Genomic DNA, 26477 nt, shown 5'->3' on the forward strand with positions numbered 1-26477 from the left:
AGGGGTTGTCTATTTACCTTTCTTGTTTGCAAGGAATGCCCTCCACTTGGCTGCATTCTGATGGAGCTGTGTGCTGCCCAAAACAAAAACCAACTGCCTTCCTTCAGTCTTTCAGATAATCCCCAGAGGGCTCCAAGTAGACAAACACAATCTTTGAGATCAGGGTCTCCTCCTTTCCCTTTGAAAGCAGGGACAAAGGTCTCAGAATGGGAACGTGGCCTATAACTTCATGACTCTCTCAAGCAAGGGAGGAAGGTGGCCCAAAGGCAAGTAAAAATGCCACAACACTCCCCTCCCATTTTTTTAAATTTAAATTTATTTATTTTAATTGGAGGCTAATTACTTTACAATATTGTATTGGTTTTGCCATACATCATATGAATCCTCCACGGGTGTACACATGTTCCCCATCCTGATTCCCCCTCCCACCTCCCTCCCTGTACCATCCCTCTGGGTCATCCCAGTACACCAGCCCCAAGCTTCCTATATACTGCATCAAACCTGGACTGGCGATTCATTTCTTATATGATATTATACATGTTTCAATGTCATTCTCCCAACTCATCCCACCCTCTCCCTCTCCCACAGAGTCCAAAAGACTGTTTTATACTTCTGTGTCTCTTTTGCTGTCTCGCATACCGGGTTATCATTACCATCTTTCTAAATTCCATATATATGCGTTAGTATACTGTATTGGTGTTTTTCTTTCTGGCTTACTTCACTCTGTATAATAGGTTCCAGTTTCATCCACCTGATTACAGCTGATTCAAATGTATTCTTTTTAATGGCTGAGTAATACTCCATTGTGTATATGTACCACAGCTTTCTTATCCATTCATCTGCTGATGGACATCTAGGTTGCTTCCATGTCTTGGCTATTGTAAACAGTGCTGTGATGAACACTGAGGTACACGTGTCTCTTTCAATTCTGGTTTCCTCGGTGTGTATGCCCAGCAGTGGTATTTCTGGGTCATAAGGGAGTTCTATTTCTAGTTTTATAAGGAATCTCCACACTGTTCTCCATAGTGGCTGTACTAGTTTGCATTCCCACCAACAGTGGAAGAGGATTCCCTTTTCTCCACACCCTCTCCAGCATTTATTGCTTGTAGACCTTTTTCTTGATTAGCACACATAAACCTTTAATTGTTTTCCAGATTTTCAACAAAGTAGATTCTGATGTTTTTTCCTCATTTATTGTTTCAGTAGAAGGATGGACCCCTGGAGTTACTTATCCCTTCATATTTGCAGATGTGCTCCCATGTAATTTACTTTTCATAATGGTTGTGCTTAATAACTGTCTTACAAAATCCTGAACATTTAACAATTTTCTCATGAGACAGTATAGGCTGGTTCCAGGATACCATGAAATATGGTCACTGAAGGCATAACAGATGTTTACAGAGGTTTCTGAGAGGGCACTAAGAGGGAATCTATAAGAAAAGTTTCCCCAAATCAGTAAGAATTGAAGGCCTATTACTGAGATTTTATTCCTCCCTGAAAACACTCTTGTATGCTTTTCTAACCATTTTATCACTTATTCTTGTCCCCTACACATACCACACTTCTAATCTCAATGAGAATTTCTCACAACATAGACCCTTACCCGCTCTAGCTCTCAGTTATCAGAACTGCTGAAGATTTTAGGCTCCTTTCAGCATGCAAAGTAATAAAATATTGCAGTATCATAAGATAAGTGTCAGGTAATATTCTAAATCAAGCCTTTGTAGAGGAAAATGTATGAACCAAAATTTCATAGGCTGTGTTATTATTTTAAACATTATGGTTATAACTAGGGTCATAGGATATAAAAACAGTACTGAAATGTTTATTTCTAAACTAAACTTCTGTTGCAAGAATGAAGTTGAGACAGAGTCTATAGTACATGACAATATTTCCTTATGTGGTAAAGTTTTCTATCCTTGCCAAGACATTGCTAAATTAAAAAAAAAGAAGAAAAACTATTGTTTCTGGAAAATGAGAGAAAGAGAAATAAAACTGAAAGCATTTCCACAGCAGTGGGTAGAAGCAAAGGAGGGGCTCACTTTGACAGCTGGGTGATGAATATGGCTTATATGTGTGATGTTCCACCCAGGGGCACTCACACACAGACACACACAAGATAATCCACTTTATAATCAGTAGTCCTCTTCTTATAATAATATTATATTTATTATAACATTATAATAATATTATAATATTATTATTTATTATATCAATTTATGTATGAATTATCTGTCTCCTCACCCTGGGTGAGCAAGGACGTCTCTGTCTTCTTCAGCGAGCAATCTATAGAACCTAGAACATTACTGGCAAATGACCAGTATTTGTAAACACTGAAATAAATGTAGGGCATCCTTGGTTTGGGCTTCCCTCGTGGTTCAGATGGTAAAGAATCTGCCTGCAATGTGGGAGACCTGGGTTCAATCCCTGGGTTGGGAAGATCCCCTGGAGGAGGGCATGGCAATCCACTCCAGTATTCTTTGCCTGGAGAATCCCCATGGACAGGAGTCTGACAGGCTACAGTCCACGGGGTCACAAAGAGTTGAACACGACTGAGTGACTAAGCACAGCACAGCACAACCTTGGTTTATTTTTGTATTAAACTAGCTTAGATAAACACAAGAAAGAAGAAAACAGTTTCATTGGTCTTAACAATCAGTAAGATGAAGACAGAGTACAAAAATATGTTATTTAACTTAGCAATCAGAGACTGAAGGACAGGATTGTGGTATTAAAAGTCATATGGCACAACCTAAACTTACGAAAAATAGTAAACAGAATGTTCATTAGCTTATTTAGCCATAATATATTCATATTTGAGGGCTTCCCTGGTGGCTCAGATGATAAAGAATCCACCTACAGTGTGGGAGACTTGGGTTCAATCCCTCGGTTGGGAAGATCCTCTGGAGGAGGGCAGGGCAACCCTCCTCCAGTATTCTTGCCTAGAGAATCCCCATGGACAAAGGAGCCTGGTGGGCTACAGTCCATGGGGTCACAAAGAGTCGGGAGCAACTAAGCACATTCATATTTGATGACTCAGAGAGTAAAGAATCCGCCTGCAGTGTAGGAAACCCAGATTTGACCCCTGGGTTGGGAAGATCCCCTGGAGAAGGAAATAATTACCTACTGTAGAACTGCCTAGAGAATTCCATGAACAGAGGACACTGGGGGACTATAGTCCATGGGGTTGTAAAGAGTCAGACACGACTGAGCAACTAAGCACAGCACAGCACATATAGTCATACTTACTATGATAATGTTTCAAGTTTTTGGAAATATTATAGTGAAAGGAATAAACAGGCTGAGAACTTAAAGAGGAGACAAACACCAACCTGTATTTATCTAGAATAGGAATGCCTGAGCATGTCTGGGGGCTAATATGAAACAATCAGGGGATAAGGACATGCAACGAATGAAATAAGGATAAATGAGAGAACAAAGCTCAAAGATGGTGGATAAACCTTATGCATTCTCTGGAGAAGGGAATGGCAAACCACTTCAATATTCTTGCTTTGAGAACCCCATGAACAGTATGAAAAGGCAAAAGATATGACACTGAAAGATGAACTCCCCAGGTCGGTAGTTGCCCAATAGGCTACTGGAGAAGAATGAAAAATAACTACAGAAAGAATGAAGAGACGGAGCCAAAGCAAAAACAAAGCCTAGTTGTGGATGTGACTGGTGACGGAAGTAAAGTCCGATGCTGTAAACAGCAATATTGCATAGGACCCTGGAATGTTAGGTCCATGAATCAAGGCAAAATGGAAGTGGTCAACCAGGAGATGGCAAGAGTGAACATCAACATTTTAGGAATCAGTGAACTAAAATGGACTGGAATGTGCATATTTAATTCAGATGACCATTGCATCTACTACTGTGGGCAAGATTCCCATAGAAGAAATGGAGTAGCCCTCATAGTCAACAAGACTCAAAAATGCAGTACTTAGGGGAAAAAAAAAACAGAATGATCTGTTTACTTCCAAGGCAAACCATTCGATATAACAGTAATCCAAGTCTATGCCCCCACCAGTAATGCTGAAGAAGCTGAAATTGAACAGTTCTATGACGACCCACAAGACCTTCTAGAACTAACACCCAAAAAAGATGTCCTTTTCACTTTAGGGGACTGGAATGCAAAAGTAGGAAGTAAAGAAACATCTGGAGTAACAGGCAAATTTGGCCTTGGAGTATAAAATGAAGCAGGCCAAAGACTAACAGAGTTTTTCCAAGAATAAGCACTGGTCATAGCACACACCCTCTTCCAACAATAAAAGAGAAGACTACACATGAACATCACCAGATGGTCAATAATGATATCAGGTTGATTATATTCTTTGCAGCCAAAGATGGAGGGCTCTATACAGTCAGCAAAACAAGACCCAGAGCTGACTGTGGCTCAGATCATGAACTCCTTATTGCCAAATTCAGATTTAAATTGAAGAAAGTAGGGAAAACCACTAGACCATTCAGGTATGACCTAAATCAAATCCCTTATGATTATATAGTGGAAGTGACAAATAGATTCAAGGGATTAGATCTGATAGAGTGTCTGAAGAACTATGGACAGATGTTCGTGACACTGTACAGGAGACAGTGATCAAGACCATCCCCAAGAAAAAGAAATGCAAAATGGCTTTCTGAGGAGGCCTTACAAATAGCTGAGGAAAGAAAAGAAGCTAAAAGCAAAGGAGAAAAGGAAAGATATACCCATGGGAATGTAGAGTTCCAAATAGCAAGGAGAGATAAGAAAGCCTTCCTCAGTGATCAATACAAAGAAATAGAGGAAAACAATAGAATGGGAAAGACTAGAGATCTCTTTAAGAAAATTAAAGATACCAAGGGAACATTTCATGTAAAGATGGGCAAAATAAAGGAAAGAAATGGTATGGACCTAACAGAAGCAGAAGATATTAAGAAGAGGTGGTAAGAATACACAGAAGAATTATACAAAAAAGATCTTCATGACCCAGATAACCATAGAGCCAGACATCTTGGTATACAAGATGTATACCTAGAGCCAGACATCTTGGTATACAAAGTCAAGTGGACCTTTGTTCATCACTATGAACAAAGCTAAAGGAGGTGATGGAATTCCAGTTAAGCTATTACAAATCCTAAAAGATGATGCTGTGAAAGTACTTCACCCAATATGCCAGGAAATTTGGAAAACTCAGCAGTGGCCACAGGACTGGAAAAGGTCAGTTTTAATTCCAATCCCAAAGAAGGGAAATGGTAAAGAATATTCAAAGGACTGCACAATTGCACTCAATTCACACGCTAGCAAAGTAATGCTCAAAACTCTCCAACCCAGGATTCTATACTACATGAACCGTGAACTTTCAGATGTTCAAGTTAGATTCAGAAAAGGCAAAGGAACCAGAGATCAAATTGTCTACATCCTTTGGATCATAGAAAATGCAAGAAAATTCTAGAAAAATAGCTACTTCTGCTTCGTTGACTACACTAAAGCCTTTGTGTGAATTGGAAAAACTTTGGAAAATACTTAAAGAGATGGGAATACCAGACCACCTTATCTGCCTCCTGAGAAATCTGTATGCAGGTCAAAAAGCAACAGTTAGAACCGGACATGGAACAACAGACTGGTTCCAAATCGGGAAAGGAGTATGTCAAGGATGTATACTGTCACCCTGCTTATTTAACTTATATACAAAGTACATCATGCAAAATGCCAGGCTGGATGAAGCACAAACTGGAATCAAGATTGCCGGGAGAAATATCAATAACCTCAGAAAAGCAGATGACACCACCCTTATGGCAGAAAGTGAAGAAGAACTAAAGAGCCTCTTGATGAAAGTGAAAGAGGAGAGTGAAAAAGTTGGCTTTTAAGCCAGCATTCAGAAAACGAAGATCACAGCATCTGGTCCCATGACTTCATGGCAAATAGATGGGGAAACAGTGGCAGACTTTATTTTGGGGGGCTCCAAAATCACTGCAGATGGTGACTGCAGCCATGAAATTAAAAGACGCTTACTCCTTGGAAGGAAAGTTATGACCAACCTAAACACCATATTAACCGACTCCACTGTTCTTGCCTGAAGAATCCCAGGGATGGGGGAGCCTGGTGGGCTGCTGTCTATGGGGTCACACAGAGTAGGACACGACTGAAGTGACTTAGCAGCAGCAGCAGCAGCAAACACCACATTAAAAAGCAGAGACATTACTTTGCCAACAAAGGTACATCTATCAAAGCTATGGTTTTTCCAGTAGTCATGTATGGATGTGAGAGTTGGATTATAAAGAAAGCTGAGCACCAAAAAATTGATGCTTCTGAACTGCGGTGTTGGAGAAGACTCTTGAGAGTCCCTTGGACTGCAAGGAGATCCAACCAGTCCATCCTAAAAGAGATCAGTCCTGAGTGTTCGTTGGAAGGACTGATGTTGAAGCTGAAACTCCAATACTTTGGCCACCTGAAGCAAAGAACTGACTCATTGGAAAAGACCCTGATGCTGGGAAAGGTTGAAGGCGGGAGGAGAAGGGGACGACAGAGGATGAGATGGTTGCATGGCATCACCAACTCAAGGGACATGAGTGGGTAAACTCTGAGAGTTGGTGATGGACCGGCAGGCCTGGTGTGCTGCAGTCCATGGGGTCACAAAGAGTCGGACACAGAGCGACTGAACTGAACTGAATAGGTATACAGTCATATCTCATTTTATTGTGCTTTGTGGATATTCTGTTTTTTACAAACTGAAGTCTTGTGGCAACCCTGCATTAAGCAAGCCTACAGGCACCAATTTTTTTTTTCTCTCTACAACCCCTGGCAACCACTGATCTATTTTATAGTCTCCATAGTTTTGACTTCAACTATTTTATATAGTTGGAATAATAAAGTATGTAGCATTATCAGACTATTCTTTCACACAGCAATGTGATTTAAGAGTCTTCTTTGTCTTTCACAGCTTTATAGATCAATTCTTTTTTTTTTTCTAAACAGTAATAATAACCTAGATGGCGTATTAAAAAGCAGAGACATCACTTTGTCAACACAGGTCCATATAGTCAAACCTATAGGTTTTCTAGCAGTTATGTACAGATGTGAGACTTGGACCATAAAGAAAGCTCAGTGCTGAAGAACTGATGCTTTCAAATTGTGGTGCTGAAGAAGACACTGTCTCTATAAATTACGTTGGGAAGAACTGATGCCTTAACAATATTAAACATAAATACCTCTCCATTTATATAGATATTCCTTTATTTCTTTCATTAGAGTTTTGTAGTTTTCCTTATATAGATCTTGCATATATTTTATTAGGTTTATATCTAAGTATTTATTATGCAAGGGTACTAATTTAAATGGTATTGTGTTTTTAACCTCAAATTCCAATGGCTTATTGCTAGCATATTAAAAAACAATAGTTTTGTATTCTAACCCTTATATTCTACTACCTTGTTGTATTCAGTAATCAGTTCCAGGAGATATTTTGTTGATTCTTTGGCATTTTTTACATACTGTCATCTACAAACAAAGACATGTTCTATTTATTTCTTCCCAAATCAGTATATTTTTATTTCCTTATCTTATTAACTAACTCTTCCAATAGAATGTGTGATAGGAGAGATGAGACGGGATATCCTTAACCTATTTTTCTTTAAGAGGACAGTTTCTAGGTTCTTAGCATTAAGTGTAATGTTAATAGTAGGGCTTTTGTTAATGTCTTTTATCTAGTTCAGTAAGTTCCCCTCTATTCTTAGCTTGCTGGAAGTTTTAATAATGAATAAGTATTGGATTTTGTCAAATGGGTTCTCTCCATGTGGTTTTTCTTTTCAGTTCATTGTAGTATATTACATGAATTGATTCTGAACGTTGAATTCACTTTGCTTACCTGAGGTAAATCCCACATGGTTGTGGTATATAACTCCTTTTTACATTATTAGATTTAATTTGTTAATTTTTTTTCATAAGAGATATAGGTTTTCGGTTTTCTTTCTTATAATGTCCTTAAATGGTTTTGGTATCAGGGTAACACTGACCTCATGAACTAAATTAGGAAGTACTTCTTCTGCTTCTGTCCTCTGAAAGAGATTGTAGATATTTGGTAGTTTCTTCCCTAAATGCTTGGTAGAATTCACCAGTGAATTCCACTGGGACTAGTGATTTCTGTTTTGGATGGTTGTTAAATATTGATTCAATTTTTTTAACAGACACAGGCCTATTTAGATTATTTATTTCCTCTCATGTAAGCTTAATAGTTGGTCTACCAAGGAATTGATACCTTTTATCTAGGCTATCAAACGAAAGAGCAAACAGTAAAGATGCTTGGAATGATTTCTATTTTTTTTAATTTACCAAGGCTAGACTTATGGCCCAGGATGTGATCTATCCTGGAGAAGGTTCCATGTGCGCTTGAGAAAAAGGTGAAATTCATTGTTTTGGGATGAAATGTCCTATAGATATCAATTAGGTCTAACTGGTCTATTGTATCGTTTAACGTTTGTGTTTCCTTGTTAATTTTCTGTTTAGTTGATCTATCCATAGGTGTGAGTGGGGTATTAAAGTCTCCCACTATTATTGTGTTATTGTTAATTTCTCCTTTCATACTTGTTAGCATTTGTCTTACATATTGCGGCGCTCCCGTGTTGGGTGCATATATATTTATAATTGTTATATCTTCTTCTTGGATTGATCCTTTGATCATTATGTAGTGACCATCTTTGTCTCTTTTCACAGCCTTTGTTTTAAAGTCTATTTTATCTGATATAAGTATTGCTACTCCTGCTTTCTTTTGGTCCCTATTTGCATGGAAAATCTTTTTCCAGCCCTTCACTTTCAGTCTGTATGTGTCCCCTGTTTTGAGGTGGGTCTCTTGTAGACAACATATGTAGAGGTCTTGTTTTTGTATCCATTCAGCCAGTCTTTGTCTTTTGGTTGGAGCATTCAACCCATTTACATTTAAGGTAATTACTGATAAGTATGATCCCGTTGCCATTTACTTTATTGTTTTGGATTCGAGTTTATACACCGTTTTTGTGTTTCCTGTCTAGAGAATATCCTTTAGTATTTGTTGGAGAGCTGGTTTGGTGGTGCTGAATTCTCTCAGCTTTTGCTTGTCTGAGAAGCTTTTGATTTCTCCTTCATATTTGAATGAGATCCTTGCTGGGTACAATAATCTGGGCTTTAGGTTATTTTCTTTCATCACTTTATGTCTTGCCATTCCTTCCTGGCTTGAAGAGTTTCTATTGAAAGATCAACTGTTATCCTTATGGGAATTCCCTTGTGTGTTATTTGTTGTTTTTCCCTTGCTGCTTTTAATATTTGTTCTTTGTGTTTGATCTTTGTTAATTTGATTAATATGTGTCTTGGGGTGTTTCGCCTTGGGTTTATCCTGTTTGGGACTCTCTGGGTTTCTTGGACTTGGGTGATTATTTCCTTCCCCATTTTAGGGAAGTTTTCAACTATTATCTCCTCCAGTATTTTCTCATGGTCTTTCTTTTTGTCTTCTTCTTCTGGGACCCCTATGACCCTAATCTCAAAAATATACAAGCAACTCCTACAGCTCAACTCCAGAAAAATAAATGACCCAATCAAAAAATGGGCCAAAGAACTAAATAGACATTTCTCCAAAGAAGACATACAGATGGCTAACAAACACATGAAAAGATGCTCAACATCACTCATTATCAGAGAAATGCAAATCAAAACCGCTATGAGGTACCATTTCACACCAGTCAGAATGGCTGCAATCCATAAGTCTACAAGCAATAAATGCTGGCGAGGGTGTGGAGAAAAGGGAACTCTCTTACACTGTTGGTGGGAATGCAAACTAGTACAGCCACTATGGAGAACAGTGTGGAGATTCCTTAAAAAACTGGAAATAGAACTGCCTTATGATCTAGCAATCCCACTGCTGGGCATACACACTGAGGAAACCAGAAGGGAAAGAGACACGTGTACCCCAATGTTCATCGCAGCACTGTTTATAATAGCCAGGACATGGAAGCAACCTAGATGCCCATCAGCAGATGAATGGATAAGAAAGCTGTGGTACATATACACAATGGAGTATTACTCAGCCATTAAAAAGAATACATTTGAATCAGTTCTAATGAGATGGATGAAACTGGAACCTATTATACAGAGTGAAGTAAGCCAGAAAGAAAAACACCAATACAGTATACTAACGCATATATATGGAACTTAGAAAGATGGTAACAATAACCCTGTGTACGAGACAGCAAAAGAGACACTGATGTATAGATCAGTCTTATGGACTCTGTGGGAGAGGGAGAGGGTGGGGACATTTGGGAGAATAGCAGTGAAACATGTATAATATCATGTATGAAACAAGTCGCCAGTCCAGGTTCGATGCACGATACTGGATGCTTGGGGATGGTGCACTGGGACGACTCAGAGGGAGGGTATGGGGAGGGAGGAGGGAGGAGGGTTCAAGATGGGGAACACAGGTATACCTGTGGCAGATTCATTTTGATATTTGGCAAAATTAATACAATATTGTAAAGTTTAAAAATAATGTGATGGATTCATTTTGATGTTTGGCAAAACTAATACAATTGTGTAAAGTTTAAAAATTAAAATAAAATTAAAAAAAAATAAATTGGATAAAAATGTAAAAAAAAAAAAAACAAAAAAAATAAAATTAAATTAAATTTAAAAAAAAGAAAAAAGATATAATAATTAAAATGTAAAAATAAATAAATAAATAAAAGGCCTCCTGTCTTCTAAAAGAAAAAAAAAAAAAAAAAAAGAGCAAACAGTTTTTCATAGTACTCTTTTTTTCATCCCTCAAAGTCTACAGAATTCATATCCATAACCCATATTTTACTTCTGATATTAGTAATTTGTCTTCCCTCTTTTCACAGTCTGAATTATTAGTTTTGTTGGTATTTCCAAAGAATCATGTTGTACTTTTACTGATTTTTTTTCTATTGATTTCCTGTTTTCAATTTTATTGGTTTTTTAGTTCTTATTTCTTTTCTCTTGCTTATTTGGATTCAATTTTCTCTTCATTTCCTCAGATGGAAACTTAGATTATTGTTTTCATATAACTATTCTTTTGTTATGTATGCATTCAATGTAAATTTCCCTCTAAGCACGCCCTTTCACTGTAGCCCACAAATTTGGTAAGTTGTACAATAAAATGTTTCTTATTTTATTTTCCTGTGTTAGTTTTACAGTTATATATTCTTGACTCTTATATTTGACATTGTTCTAGAAATTGCAACATATATTCTAAAAAATCAATAGAATCTTTGACCTTCCTCTCAAATACCCCAAGGAACTGAGGGTCTTTTCAATCCATTTGGTTGCAGACTCCAGCCTAAATGCAATTGCCATCATGTATTTTAAACCCCACTGTTTTATGCATTTATTTAGATTTTCCCATATATTTATTCCTTTGTTCCTCACCATCTTTTCCTGCATCTCTGACTATTCATTGGTGATATTTTCCTTCTCCTGAAAAAACATGCCTTAGTAGTTCCTTCAATGTGCATTTCTAGGTAGCAAATTTTGTTACTGTGCTGTTTTCAATTATGTTTTTCTTTCACCATAATTCTTTAAGGATATTTTAAACTCTGTATAGAATCCTACTTTATCAGATGTTTTCTTTCAGTAGGTTTAACCTTCCATCCTACTGCCTTCTGGCTTCCATCAGTGCTGTTGAGGTCATTGCTGTCTCTAATTATTATTTGAAGATAAAATCCACTTACCTTAGACAGTCCTCAGAATGGGAGAAAGTAATACCAAATGAAAAAACCTACAAAGAATTAGTCTCCAAAATATACAAGCAGCTCATGTAGCTCAATACCAGAAAAATGAACAATCATATCAAAAAGTGGGCAAAAGACCTAAAATGACATTTCTGCAAAGAAGACATACACATGGCTAATAAACACATGAAAACATGCTCAACATCACTTACTATTCAGTTCAGTTCAGTTCAGTTGCTCAGTCGTGTCTGACTCTGCGACCCCATGAATCACAGCATGCCAGGCCTCCCTGTCCATCACCAACTCCCAGAGTTCACTCAGACTCACGTCCATCGAGTCAGTGATGCCATCCAGCCATCTCATCCCCTCTCATCCCCTTTTCCTCTTGCCCCCAATCCCTCCCAGCATCAGAGTCTTTTCCAATGAGTCAACTCTTCCCATGAGGTAGCCAAAATACTGGAGTTTCAGCTTTAGCATCAGTCCTTCCAAAGAAATCCCAGGGCTGATCTCCTTCAGAATGGACTGGTTGGATCTCCTTGCAGTCCAAGGGACTCTCAAGAGTCTTCTCCAACACCACAGTTCAAAAGCATCAATTCTTCGGCGTTCAGCCTTCTTCACAGTCCAACTCTCACATCCATACATGACCACTGGAAAAACCATAGCCTTGACTAGACGAATCTTTGTTGGCAAAGTAATGTCTCTGCTTTTCAATATGCTATCTAGGTTGGTCATAACTTTCCTTCCAAGGAGTAAGCATCTTTTAATTTCATGGCTGCAGCCACCATCTGCAGTAATTTTGGAGCCCCCCAAAATAAAGTCTGACACTGTTTCCCCATCTATTTCCCATGAAGTGATGGGACCAGATGCCATGATCTTCATTTTCTGAATGTTGAGTTTTAAGCCAATTTTTTCATTCTCCTCTTTCACCTTCATCAAGAGGCTTTTTAGTTCTTCTTCACTTTCTGCCATAAGGGTGGTGTCATCTGCATATCTGAGGTTATTGACATTTCTCCCGGCAATCTTGATTCCAGCTTGTGTTTCTTCCAGTCCAGCATTTCTCATGATGTACTCTGCATATAAGTTAATTCCTTGAGACTTCAAAGAATTTGTCTTAAAAATTTAGATATTTTAGATAACTCAGTTGGAAAAGTTGTTCTCTCTTCTAATTATGTTTTGGCTGCACTGGGTCCTTATTGCTGTGTGCAGGCTTTCTCTATTTGCAGTAAGTGGGGGCTACTCTAGTTGCAGTGTGCATATGCACACTGCATATATCTCACCCACATCCTGTCTTCACTTCCTTTGCATATATACCCAGGGCTTCTCATTGTTATGGCTTCTTTTATTGTGGAGCACAGCCCGTAGGGCACATGGGTTTTAGTAGTTGCAGCACATGGGCTCTAAGCACAGGCGCAGGTGTTGTGGTCACAGGCTTAGTTGCTCTGTGGCATGTGGGATCTTCCTGGACCAGGGATCAAACCAGTGTTCCCTACATTGCAAGGTGGATTCCTAACCACTGTCCACCAGAGAAGCCCAAAAAAGCTGTTTTTTGAATTACTGAGTCTGCCATTAAATTTAGATTCAAATTTTAGTGACATTGGTGAAGATGGAAAGCACAAAATCAAAATGACTGTAAGATGACATGACAATTAGAGTGATTCAGTAAAGACAAAAATGAAGGAAAAATCTAAGGGAGAGGTGGTAGGGGATTAAAAAGAATTGAGATTTAGGAGAGATTGAAAAGGATAATTTGAAAGGACATGAAACTACATTCACATTAGGAGGAAGAGGATGCATAGGATTATAATAGTGACATTCAGTAGGACAGGAAATACAATAAGAGAGGAAACCTGAATTATGTGTGAAGTTGAAATGTGTGAAATCTCATCTCATATAATGTGTCAAAGACAAGGTGGTTAAAAACATAACATTGAGACAACACTGCATATAAGAGTATTTGGTTCTACATACACACATTAAGATGGAATCAGTAGATAAAGAGAATTTGATTATACATATATAGTTTATAATATAAAATAGATATATATAATGGTATTAACTAGTGTCAGAGGAAGAGTGAGAAGAGGGTGACAAGTATAAATCAGCTAAGAAGTGCATTTTATTTATTGAGATAAATTAACATATAACCTTGCATAAGTCTAAGGTATACAATGTTCTGATACGATACATTTTTATATCACCAAAGGACCAAGATAGAGTTAGCTAACACCTCTATCTCATCACAGTAGCATTTCTTTATTGTGGTGAGAACAAATAAGATTAAGTCCCTTGGCAACTTTATCGTTTATAATACAGTATATTGTTTATAATTGGGGAAGGCAATGGCACCCCACTCTAGTATTCTTGCCTGGAAAATCCCATGGACTGAGGAGCCTGGTAGGCTGCAGTCCATGGGGTCGCTAAGAGTTGGACACAACTGAGCGACTTCACTTTCACTTTTCACTTTCATGCATTGGAGAAGGAAATGGCAACCCACTCCAGTGTTCTTGCCTGGAGAATTCCAGGGACAGGGGAGCCTGGTGGGCTGCCGTTTATGGGGTCACACAGAGTCGGACACAACTGAAGTGACTTAGCATAGCATAGCATACCATTATTTATAATCACTATGTGTGCTATGTGCTCTGCTTAGTCGCTCAGTTGTATCCAACTCTTTGCAACCCCATGGACTGTAGCCTGCCAGGCTCCTGTGTCCATAAGGATTCTCCAGGCAAAAATGCTGGAGTGGGTTGCCATGCCCTCTTCCAGGAGATCTTCCCAACCTAGGGATCAAACACAGGTCTCCTGCATTGCAGGCGGATTCTTTACCATCTGAGCCACCAGGGAAGCCTAGATGTCTAGGACTTATTTATCTACTGATGGCACATTTGTACCTTTAAACAGTATCTCCCTAATTCCTACACCTTCCAATCCTGGTAACCACCATACTACTCTGGTTTTACAAGTTTGGCTTTTTTAGATTCCACATGTAAGTGATATGATACAGAATTTCTCTTTCTTGGTCTGACTTATCTCATTTAGCGTAATGCACTCAAGGTCCATCCATGTTGTCACACACAAATGGCAGGACTTCCCTCTTTCTTGTGACTGTATAATATTCCACTGTGTGTCTGTGTCTGTGCATGCTGTATCACATATGCTTTATCCATTAAGCCATGGGCTGACACTTAGGCTGTTTCCATATCTTGGCTATTGTTAATAATGTTTCAGTAAACATGGAGGTGCATATATCTCTTCAATATCCTGTCTTCACTTCCTTTGCATATATATCCAGGACTGGAATTGCTGGGTAATATTGTGATCCTATTTTTCACTTTTGAGGAAACTATAATCTTTTCCATAGTGGCTAAACCAACTTAAATTCTCAGCAACAGTATACAAGGGTTCCCTTTTTCTACACCCTCTCTAGCATTTATTATTTGTAGAATATATGATGATGGCCATTATGATTGGCTTGAGGTGATACCTCATTATCATTTTGATTTGCATTTCCCTGACAATTAACAACGTTGAGTGACTTTTCATGTGCCTGTTGGTCATCTGTATGTCTTCTTTGGAGAAACATCTATTTATTCTTTGCCTACTTTTTCCTAATATTCTTTTAATGTAGCTATCCAATTTTCCCAGCATCATTTATTGGAATTTTTTTTCCATTGTTTTCTCACCTCTTTTGTCATAGATTATTGACCATAAGTGTGTAGGTTTATTTCTGGGCTCTCTATTCTATTCCATTGATCTATATGTTTGCTTTTATGTCAATGTCATGCTCTTTTTATTAATGTAGCTTTGTAGTATAGTCTGCATAGGGAACGTGACACATCCAGCTATTTTTTTTCTCCAGTCAGCTTGCAATTGAGTCTTCTGTGGTTCCAAAACAATTTTTAGAATTAATTTGTCCTACTTTTGTGAAAGTATCCTGGGTATTCTGATAGTGACTGTATTAAATCTATAGATTGCTTTGGATAGTATGGACATTTTTAACAACATTAACCCTTCTAATCAAGGAACACAGGATATCTTTCCATTCCTTTTTATCATTTTCAAATTCTTTTATCAGTGTTTATAGTTTTCAGAATATAGGTCTTTCACCTTCTTGGTTAAGTTTATTCTCTGGTATTTTATTCTTTTCAGTATGATCATAAATGGGACTGTTCCCTGAAATTTTTTTCTGATAATTCATTATTAGTGTATAGAAAAGCAACTGATTTCTGCAAATTAGTCACAGAATTCTGCATATTAACATGCAACAGGCTAACTGAGTGTCTTTTCTTCCCATAGCCATGGACACAGCAGAGTCTAGGCCCAATGAACCCCTGTTTAGAGGCAAAAATAGGCAAGATCTCCAAGAGATGCTCAGAGAAGTAGGACTGGCAGTTGAATACTAGTTGTCAAAGCTGCAGGAACACCTGGGTGTGACTTCTGCCCATGCCTTACAACACTAGAAGAAAAAGACCTCCAGAAACTGAAATGCCAGGTGCAACATTCCTGGGAGAAAAGGGCCCTGGAGAAACTGCTTAACCTGTCATGCTCAAATACTCTTTCAGAGTTACAGGAGTCTTGGGTGGAATCATTAAAGAAAAGGAAGATGGAGGCAGAACAGGCACTGCAGGAACAAAGAGAAATGCTGGCAGAACAGAGGCAACAACAGGAAGAGGCAGTGAGGAAAAAGGAAGCAGTGCTGAGGCAAACAATGGAGATCCCCAAAGAAGTCTGGCCATCACCTGAAAACCCCCCAGGAGAAGTCATGGAAGATATGCAGAGACAACTCAAGGTCATGAAGGGGGCACTTTCTCACAGGAAAAATCTTTCAGATAGAGAACTGGTGAGACATGCTTCTGGAGGACTAGCCCTACAGGGAATTTACAAAACCAGTGACCAAAGGTGTCTTATAGGGAAGAAAGAGGAGCTACTCTGCATCCCCACGGAGTTTGTACTCCTTGGCCCTACTCAGGGTACATGGACAGAAATGAAGGAATTTACATCTTCTCAAGAAGAATCCATGTTCACTCAGACTGTAGAGAAGCTGGGCTTCAGTGTAACTGCCTTAGCAAAGGGTGGAGGTTGGGGAATTAGCCTGGAAGCTGGTATGGATCATAGCATGCATTCAGAATCCAAGAAAATACAACAGTCACATTCTACACACTCTTATTTCTGCTCAACCAAGTTCAGCTATATCCCACTGGCCTCCTTCCACTTTCCCATTGACCAGCTCCAACTTTCCAATGCTGCTCTCCAGGAATTAAAATGCATTGAAGACCTTTTGGGTAAGTCAGAAGACCCAGACAAACTACACTTGTTGAGGCATAGGGTTGAAGCCTTCTTCCAGAGGTTTGGTTCTCATGCTAACCAGGGCCCTCTGCACCTGGGAGGAATCTACTGGTGGAAAGCCATTTCAGAGGGTTTCCAAAAAGAGCAGCTGGCAGAAGTGAAACAGCAAGCAGCAGAGGCCCTGGATAGTTACATAAGGGGCAGTTCCAGTGGCTTTGGAGTGAACATTGGTACAGGTCTGGATATGTCAGACTGTCATTTGAAAAAAGCCTCTCAGAGAACAAGCTTCCAAAATCTCCATACCAAAGTCAAATTATCTGTGGCTCAGACAGGTGGCCCACCAGTAGCAAATGGCCTTTCTGACTGGAAAGAAGGTCTAGTTGCCAATAATCAAACCTGGTGTGTCATTGACCGTGGACTTCAGCTGGTACCTGTTTGGGACATTGTCCTCTCTGGCCACAGAAGTGATTTTAAGGATCCTTTTAAAGTAGCTAACTGCCTGAAAGACAGCTATACTGATCTGACTGAACTCACTGCCCAGATCCAGGAGAGAGAAGAATTACTGAATATTAAGAAGGAGGCTAGGATTGTCCTAGAGGATGTGAAATCCTGCGAAGTTTTTAATCCTGAAGAACAGCCTGGAAGGCTGAGAAATTGCATGCAAAGATTGAGTCAAAAAACTGAAAGTAATACCATTTGGACTAATACACGTCTCAAAAACTTGGGTCTGAAGAAATCTCTGGTAAACACTGTCAACTTTTGCAAAAAATCTTCCAATTGTGGAACGAAGTATATTAAATCTCAGGTGAGCAGTCTTTTGGATCCTCACATCCATAAAGTAAAAAACTTTCCTCAGGCTCATTCCATTATGCAATGGATATTTCAGTCAGAACCAAAGGAAGACAATGTCCATATCACCCAATTTTCCGAGTTAATTGAAATATTAAAAAAAAAAAAAGAATGACCTTAGGGAAGTAATGGCAAACTCTGGATCCACAAAGTTGGTGGAGGAAGCTCAAAGAAAGCTGACTTACAAGGTCAGCTTGTCTCTTGGCTCCTTCTTGAAAAACCTCCAAGAAATGGGGAAGCCAGACACACGCATCTTGCTACTTTTGATAGCATCTGGTGCAGGATATCATGTGGGTGACAATAAATTTCAGTATCCCCTGGGGCATGATGAGTTAGACTTCCTATTGGATAAAATGCAAACTGCGCAAAATAAATACCAAGAGCTCAAAAATATTTGCAACTACAGGGCTCAGGCATTTCTGGTGCTCACAGGTCTGACAGCAACAGTAGGTATCAAAGCTATTTCTCCAGAGGAGAAAACACAACACTTGGCATTGATCAAACAATACATGGGACGATCTTTGACTAAAGAAGTTGTATATGTCCTCACCAATCGCAGAGATCATGATTGGGAAAACCTAGAAAAAGACTTAAGACTGCTCATTGATGGGAAATATGAGGCTGCTGTCTCTTCATTGCAAGTGGAGGAGGTGATAAAAGAATTGCAAAGTGTCTTCCATGAAAAGAAAGAGCCCCATGAACCACATGATAATGAAAAGAAAAAGGAGGAAGTCATAGAAAATGGAGCCTTCCAAGATTTACTCCAGCGTCTAGGCCTAGAACATTACTACCCAAGAAAAATGAGCAGAGCTAACTTCCAACTAATCCACAAGACTTCTGTGTACAACACCCAGCCCTGCTCTGAAAGAGAACTTCCCTTCTATTTCCTACAGAAGCTATTGATGCTGGATTATGGGCTGAGATACCTGATCATCAAACATGAAGAATACACAGAGAACCAAGTCTATTCAAGCACCTCAAATCAAGAAAAGGAGGCTTTTGATCCATATGAAGATCTACCTGAAGAAAGTGCTCATCCTACTGAGCCTTCAGCAGCCACTAATGTCAGACCCTATGTTCACCCTATGGATATTCAGATGGCAATTCTTCACTGTGCAGATGATTTTGCCAGACAACATATTTTGGACAAACTTTCCATTTGTCAGTTTGCCCTCCCCCTTCTCATACCTAATCCTTGCAATGCTCAAATTGAATTCTCTCTCTGGTCTCTCAGTCAAATTCGAAGGAGCTGGCAGCAAGTAGGGAAATCAATAAAAGGGGAGAAGGACAATTACACGAATCAACAGATGTGTCGTGTTTCTGCCCCCATTGTGTCCTTTATTAGAGCTGGAACTGGCTTCTCTGCCTCCAAATCTCAGATCATGAACTGTCTTCTCAGTGAACGCAAACATGATGTCTTTTTTCACCGACACTGCAAAGGCAGCAGCAGAGACTATCTCTTGATGGGAGGAGTGGTGGAAGTCGCCTGGTTCTGTCCTGGGGTGGAAGAGCAGGACAGATTTGACAACTGCTTGACCTTTACCAATCTTCATGGAGATGCAAAGGAATATGAGAAGCAACTGGCCTTTTTGCAGGAGGTCTCTTCCATAATTGTGGTCCTCATGTCAACTTCTGAGGATAATAAAGGAAACCAAAAAATAGTCCGTGACATGTGTCAGTCATCAAAACCTTTAATCTTCTTGCTTGATGATAAAGGGAAAATCACAGTCAATGACTCTGGCCCAAGAGTGAGAATTGGGATCAGGAACAGAAATGAGGCAGAATTAATAGGGGAGCTCACAACTACAATCAGACGTTTGCTGGAGCTCTCTAACACTGCACTCAGCTTGGAAAACTGTGCCCAGGTTGCTCACAAGCAAGGAATGCTTATTGATGCAAACCAGAGACATTGCAAGGAAGCCAAAGAAAAGGCAGAGGCTATAATTACCCTATTGAGAGAAATGGAAATACCTCAGGTCAAGGAAAACTTACTACCTCTTCAGGGAAAACTGTGGCAACTTTGGTGTAAAAAGGACAAAGAACTCTATCATCTGAGAGAAAAGGGGAATCGCAGCATTGAACAACACAAAAGTGAGACTGAGACAGAAAAACAAATGATAAGACATGAACAGTTCAGAAAAGCCTTTCCTCTCAATGCTTTAATGCGTTCTGTCCTTGAAATTCTCCAAAATCATTCAGAAACTCACACCAAACTCTACTTCCTCCAATGGCTGAATGTAGCTTTGGACAACCTGACTGCAGGACACTTGGAAAATCTAAATGAGAAGAAAAAGGAATTGATTCAAAAAGAAAACCAAGAGGCCCCAAAGAGTAGCTCTCTGAAAGACTGGCAAAATGACATAGAAGCTATTTCCAGAGAGATTAATGACTGTACCTTGGGAATTGAGCACATTCTCAGAGAAGTTGGCCAGATCTATGAAGCTCTGGAAGAAGCTTCACCCATGAAAGATACCCTATTTTTCTCCCTTCCCCACATTGCTGCAGATCTGATGATATCTGGGGTTCCCATTGAGCTGCTAGATGGGGATGTTTCATATGTGCCCCTGAGGTGGGTGGCAGCTGTTTTTGACAAGCTCTCTGAGAAACTTGGAAACAAGCGGCTCTTTGTTCTCTCTGTCCTTGGCCTGCAGAGTTCAGGGAAGTCCACCCTGCTGAATGCCCTTTTTGGGCTGCAGTTCACTGTCAGTGCTGGGAGGTGTACCCGGGGGGCCTACATGCAGCTTCTGAAAGTGGAGGAGACATTCACAGCTGAACTTGGCTTTGACTTTGTGCTTGTTGTGGACACAGAGGGACTTCGAGCCCCAGAACTCAGCAACAAGTCCCAGAATCATGACAATGAGTTGGCAACCTTTGTCATTGGAATTGGAAACTTGACTCTGATCAATATTATGGGGGGAAATCCATCAGAAATGCAAGATATTCTACAAATAGTTGTCCAAGCTTTTCTGAGGATGAAACAAGTAAAAATCTCTCCCACTTATCTCTTTGTCCATCAGAATGTGGGGGAAGTTACAGCTAAAGACCAAAATATGGAAGGAAGAAGGCGGCTAAAGCAGACATTGGACAAAATGGCAGCAATAGCAGCTGAGGAAGAGCAGTGCTCCAATGTAAGCTGCTTTAGTGATGTCATTAAGTTTGACGTCAACACCCACGTCTACTACTTTGCTCACCTCTGGGATGGCAATCCCCCAATGGCCCCTCCCAATCCTCGCTACAGCCACAATGTTCAGGAACTAAAAAGCAGAATTCTTGTGACTGCCCAACAGGAATCGAGGGGAAGCATCATGAAGATATCAGATGTAAAATTCCGAGTTCAAGATCTGTGGAGAGCCCTACTGAATGAGAACTTTATTTTCAGTTTCAGGAACACTCAAGAAGTCATGGCCATGAGCAAACTGGAAACCATGTATAACTCCTGGACATGGGAGCTGAGGAGTCATATGCAGAGATTACAGGACCAGCTGATCAACCAGATTCAGAATGGAAAAATTCAGACACTCAAAACATATACCCTGGAGGCTTCTGTTAGAGAGATATATGAAGCCATCAAGCAAAAACTTGAAAAATATTTTTATGAAGACCCAGATAGTGAAGTGCTGGTTCAGTGGAAAGGAAATTTTGAAAATAAACTAATAACCCTTAAAGAGGAACTAATTTTAGATGTCCAAAGAAAAGCCAAAGAACTTATTAGTTTAAAAAAAAAATCAAGAAAAACTGGATAACAAAAAGTCAAGTTATGAAAAGGAATTATTGGAAAAAAGCCGGAATTTGGCTTTATCACTAAATGGCACCGAATTGAGCGAGGAAGAGCTCCATGAGAAATTCAACTCAGTTTGGAAAAAATGGGTCTATGATGTGTCCTCAAGTCTCCCTCCAGCCACAGACCCTGAAATTAAAGTGGATTCTGAAAACATCCTTTTGGAATATTTCAAAAAGGAAAAAGACATAGTAAGCATACTGAAGAACTCTTCTGGAGAAAAGTTTGAAATCAACTATGATAACCATGTTAAGATGAACAGGAAATCTGGGGAACTCTCTACAATGACAATAGAGAACCAGGATATACACTCCATAAATACAACTACTGACTGCCTTATTTCAAAAGTTAATGAAACTGTTAACAAAATATGTCAGCAAAAGCATGATTACAATCTAACTTATTTCCATGAAATCCTGAGAATAATAGAAGAGGAGGTGAAGTCTGAACCCACTCAGAAAAGATACACATTTACAAGAAAATATGAAATAGACTTATCATTGTATTTATTCCAAAGAGCATCAGTGAAGTTTAAGGAGATGCACAAGGCATTCAAGAGGGCAAATGATCCTGTACACTATCTGCAATGCAAGAAAGATGATTTCTTCATGAGCTTTAAGATCTCTTGTCAAGGAGCAACTTCAATTAAAATGTTTGTTGATTTTCTGTGGAAGAAACTCACACCTGCTGTCTCCAGCACCATAAGGAAAAACATGGCCCTCAAAATTGCTGGGGACATTCGAACCACCTGCCGGGCATTCAGTGAAAACAGAGCTAACCTGGAGAAACACATTCTCATCTCTCTGGCAGAAGAGGAAAATTTTGATAACTACTGCCAGTACCTTCATAATCCAGAATCATTTTTTAAGAATTACATTGAAAACCATGTTAAAAGATATTTGTCTGACACAGGAAGTGAAAAAATAAAGACTTTTCTACAAATGAGTTTAGATGACATCAAGATTGCCATCCTCTCAGCTATACATGCATCTACAGCAATAGCTAAAGATAAAAGCAGCACAGTGTCTGGGTGGTTAGATTTGTTCTGTGATCACCTGGGGAGTACCTTGATCTTCCCACGAAAAGACTTAATAAGCATTGAACACCAGGAGATAAAAGATATCGAGTTTATCAAAGAGGCCATGAGTAAAGCTTTGGATTCTGCAATGAACAGTGAAGAACAGAACTGTTTGTCTAGACTTGTAGAAGAAATGATTCCTGAAATCCAGAAAATGCTCTTTGAACATCTCTGTGGCTGCTGGAAACAGTGTCCCTTCTGTAAAGCAATTTGTACAAACACAATCCCTACCCATGAAGGAGACCACAGTGTTCCCTTCCACCGTCCAAAGGCTCTCAGTGGATGGGGGTGGTATCAAACAGACCATTTTGTCATTGAACACTGTACTAGTCTGGTAGCAAGTGATTGTGATTTTGTTTTGAATGATGGCAGGACAATCCTATATAAGACCTATCGACAAGCAGGAGGGGAATATGCCACATGGAGCATCACCCCAGACACATCCACCCAGCCATACTGGAAATGGTTTGTCTGTCACTTCAGATCAAAGCTAGAAGAAAAACATCACAAAAGATTTATCAATAAAGGTGAAATTCCTGATGCCTGGAACAAAATCACAAAGCAGGATGTGCTTGATGACTTGAAAAAAAATTAATACTCGATGACCAGATAAGAGTTCCAGTATCTAAACCAAGAAGGCACATTACCAGAACAAGCCTAAAATACCAGCCACTCAAAATGAAAACCTTCCTCATATCAATTTTTTTTCAAATGAAACATCTAAAACTAAATCAATCATAGCAAGAGTTGAAGATTTCTTGAGTAAGAACATTATTTTTCTTTGCCTCAATTCCTTCTTCTTTAAAAACAGATAACTGATACATATGAGTACATGATAAAATTGAATAGTCCATTTAATATAACTGCATATTTTATATTATTCTGAATGTTTTTATTTTTAAACATGTAACATTATATAAAGCTTTAAGAAATTCATTTTTATAGAGGGAAATTAAAATCATTGCAGACTGCTACAAAATCTATAGAATAACTATATGAATATTTTTATCAACATACAGTTATTCACTGGAAGTTACAAATTCTTTTCATTTCTAAGTGTATTTTTTTTCACTCTATGAAATTGTGAGGAAGAGTTATTAATGCTTGAATGCAAAAACAATCATAGGAAATTCAAGATTTCCAATTCTCAAATATAATGCCATTTAGAGCTATTTTATTATAGGAATTAAAAAAAAAAAAAACAGAAACTTGGCCAAGATAGAGCCTGCATCAATTCAGGAAACAATATTAAACAAGTATGAAAAATAGAAGTTAAATAACTTTTTCTAATTTAACCATTTTCTCTTCTTCCTGGGCACTTTGGCACTTGCCTGTGCATGTTTTTTTTTTTTTTAAGGTAAAGAAAAAATTCACTGGAGTTTAGGTATTCAGAGCCTAGAGCTCTGTACAAGTCTGAGAAGGACCCGTTTATGGAACAAGATTTATGACCAGGGAAAAAGGGCCATTTTAATTAAGGCTGTGGACCAGATCGGGGCTTCCCTCATAGCTCAATCGGTAAAGAGTCTGCCTGCAATGCAGGAGACCTGGGGTCGATTCCAGGGTCAGGAAGACTCCCTGGAGAAGAAAATAGCAACCCACTCCAGTATTCTTGCCTGGAGAATCCCATAGGCAGCGGAGCCTGGCTAGCTACAGTCCATGGGGTCACAAGAGTCAGACACATCTTAGTGACTAAACCATAGTGATAATTCAATAAGAAATGTTTCTGAATATTAAAATGTAAGAAAATGCTTATCTCCAATCAAGCACCTTTGTGTCTTTTCACACTATTTGAGCCATAGAGTCATGATCAGAAATAAAAACGGAGAACATGCTGAAGCCAACCAAGGACCTGAGAAGGGAGGAAATCTCCATTCTGCAAACCTATACGTTCTGAAACAATGACTTATGCTAGGTTCTCAAAGCTGATGATCTGAAGGACTCCTGATGCAAAGGAAAAAGTTACTCATGTCTGACATAGAGCCATTCATTGGCTTCTATTTAAGGGTACACTCTCTACCCCTCCACAGTCTGTATGAAAACATACAGTGCAAAGAAGAACAATCAAAGGACTTGGATCTTCAGAGTGGAGTGATAGGAGCACTCACTCTGCTATCTCTGTGCCCCAAGCATACTCTTCAGTTTCAGGTCAAGTGACCATGTCTCCAGAAGAAATCATGAAACAGAAAAGCTGTATAGAAAGCAGTTGTTTGAATAGATGGATTTTCCTTTTGTTCTTTAATAGTCTCACTGAGAGTTGGAGGAGCCTCCAAATAGAACAAAGTTGAAATAGTGATAAAAACAGAACCCACGCACAATATAGCACCTGTCTCTGACATCACTGCATCCTTGATAACTGTGCAATGTTAACATTTGTTCAATGCTTTTCATATTTGTTCAATAAGTCCATTAAAACTTTTAACTAAGAAGTATTATAATTAACTTTGATTTTCAGGCAAAATTCTTGTGTATAAACAAATAATTTTTTATCAATTCCTCAGGCATTTAAGTAGAGTGATTACTAAATGCAATTCAGAGACAGTGTCAAAAGTTCCCTACAAAATGGCTAGACATAAGTTGGGAATGAGGGTAGATGGAAACATATGAATATGGTTTTCTGTGATAGTCGTGGAGAGTAAAGTGCCATCAAGGTGGGGTCAGGATCAAAGTGTCAATGGGCTAAGGTCAGTAAGAGAGATATTAGGAACACTGGAGTAGAGTGACAGAGTTCATAGGGATGAGAATCCTATAGTCATGAAAAGTGGGAGATGCTGGGCCCAGTGTAGGTCACAGGGATTAGAGATGGCCAGAGTTGTAAGGTCACTGGAGGTAAGGTTCACATGATCAGTACAGTCTCTCAGAGTCACTGAAAATGTGGATCATGGAAACAAAGGAATTAGGGGTCACCACATCAATAGACGTACGGAATTTCCAGAGTAATTTAAGCAAGAGAGGACAAGTCCTGCAGGAATGGGGCTAGGAGAGTGATGGATTCTAGGACAAGATAAATAACACAAATACGATGTGAGTTGCTTCACAGGTGGCACCAATGGTGAAGAACTCACTTGCCGATGCAGGAGATAAAAGAGACAGCGAAGTTCAACCCCTAGGCTGGGAAGATCCCCTGGAGAAGGAAATGGCAACCCACTCCAGTATTCTTGCCTGGAAAATTCCATAGACAGAGGAGACTGTTGGGCCACAGTCCATGAGGCTGCAAAGAGTTGGACATGACTGAGCACCAGCACATGCTTTAAAAAAGATGGAAATTTGCACTAAGAAGATTTTCACTTAGGTCTCTAAGTAAATGAAATGTATTATGGACTGTTACAGACTAAATATTTCTGTCATCCTGAAATCCATAGGGATTTAAGATAGACTTATATGTCTTTTAATTTGGAGGAGATATCAAGATTGAAGGCAAAAAGAGAAGAGGGCAGCAGAGGATGAGATGTTTAGATAGCATCACTGAGTTTGAGCAACCTTCAGAAACGGCAATAATGGTAGTTAACATGGAGGCTGGGGCTGCCTGCTCATGGTCACTAGTGTCCTCTACTCCTGAACAAGATGCTGAATTTCTCCAAGGTCCATGGGATACAGATTGGATCCTCTGCCCAACAGTTTTCTCACCCTGCCCACCCCTCCCACTGCCCACTTTAGCAGAGACAACTGGAAATATACTGCCAGAAGCAGGAATGAGGGGAAAGTCAAACAGGTTACCCTGGGATGTCAGCAAAACAGGTCAGCAAACAGTTGAAGACATTAGGGCAGTGAATGAACACAGAATGAACACAGAAGCAAAATGTG

General features: G+C 39.3%; 1 protein-coding gene across 4 annotated transcripts in view; it reads left to right on the forward strand.

Annotated features, from left to right (window-relative positions):
• LOC139187318 (interferon-induced very large GTPase 1-like) overlaps positions 1-25102 on the forward strand; it is a 42197-nt gene extending 17095 nt beyond the window's left edge. For all 4 annotated transcript variants that reach the window (XM_070803753.1, XM_070803751.1, XM_070803754.1 and 1 more), the window contains one exon: positions 15982-25102. In XM_070803753.1, the coding sequence (XP_070659854.1) occupies positions 17949-21563 (3615 nt within the window). In that variant the 5' untranslated portion in view covers positions 15982-17948 and the 3' untranslated portion in view covers positions 21564-25102. The remainder of the gene's footprint in view (positions 1-15981) is intronic.
• Positions 25103-26477: the final 1375 nt, after the last annotated feature.

The sequence above is a fragment of the Bos indicus genome, chromosome 15 (assembly GCF_029378745.1).
Source record: "Bos indicus isolate NIAB-ARS_2022 breed Sahiwal x Tharparkar chromosome 15, NIAB-ARS_B.indTharparkar_mat_pri_1.0, whole genome shotgun sequence".
Lineage (NCBI taxonomy): Eukaryota > Metazoa > Chordata > Mammalia > Artiodactyla > Bovidae > Bos > Bos indicus.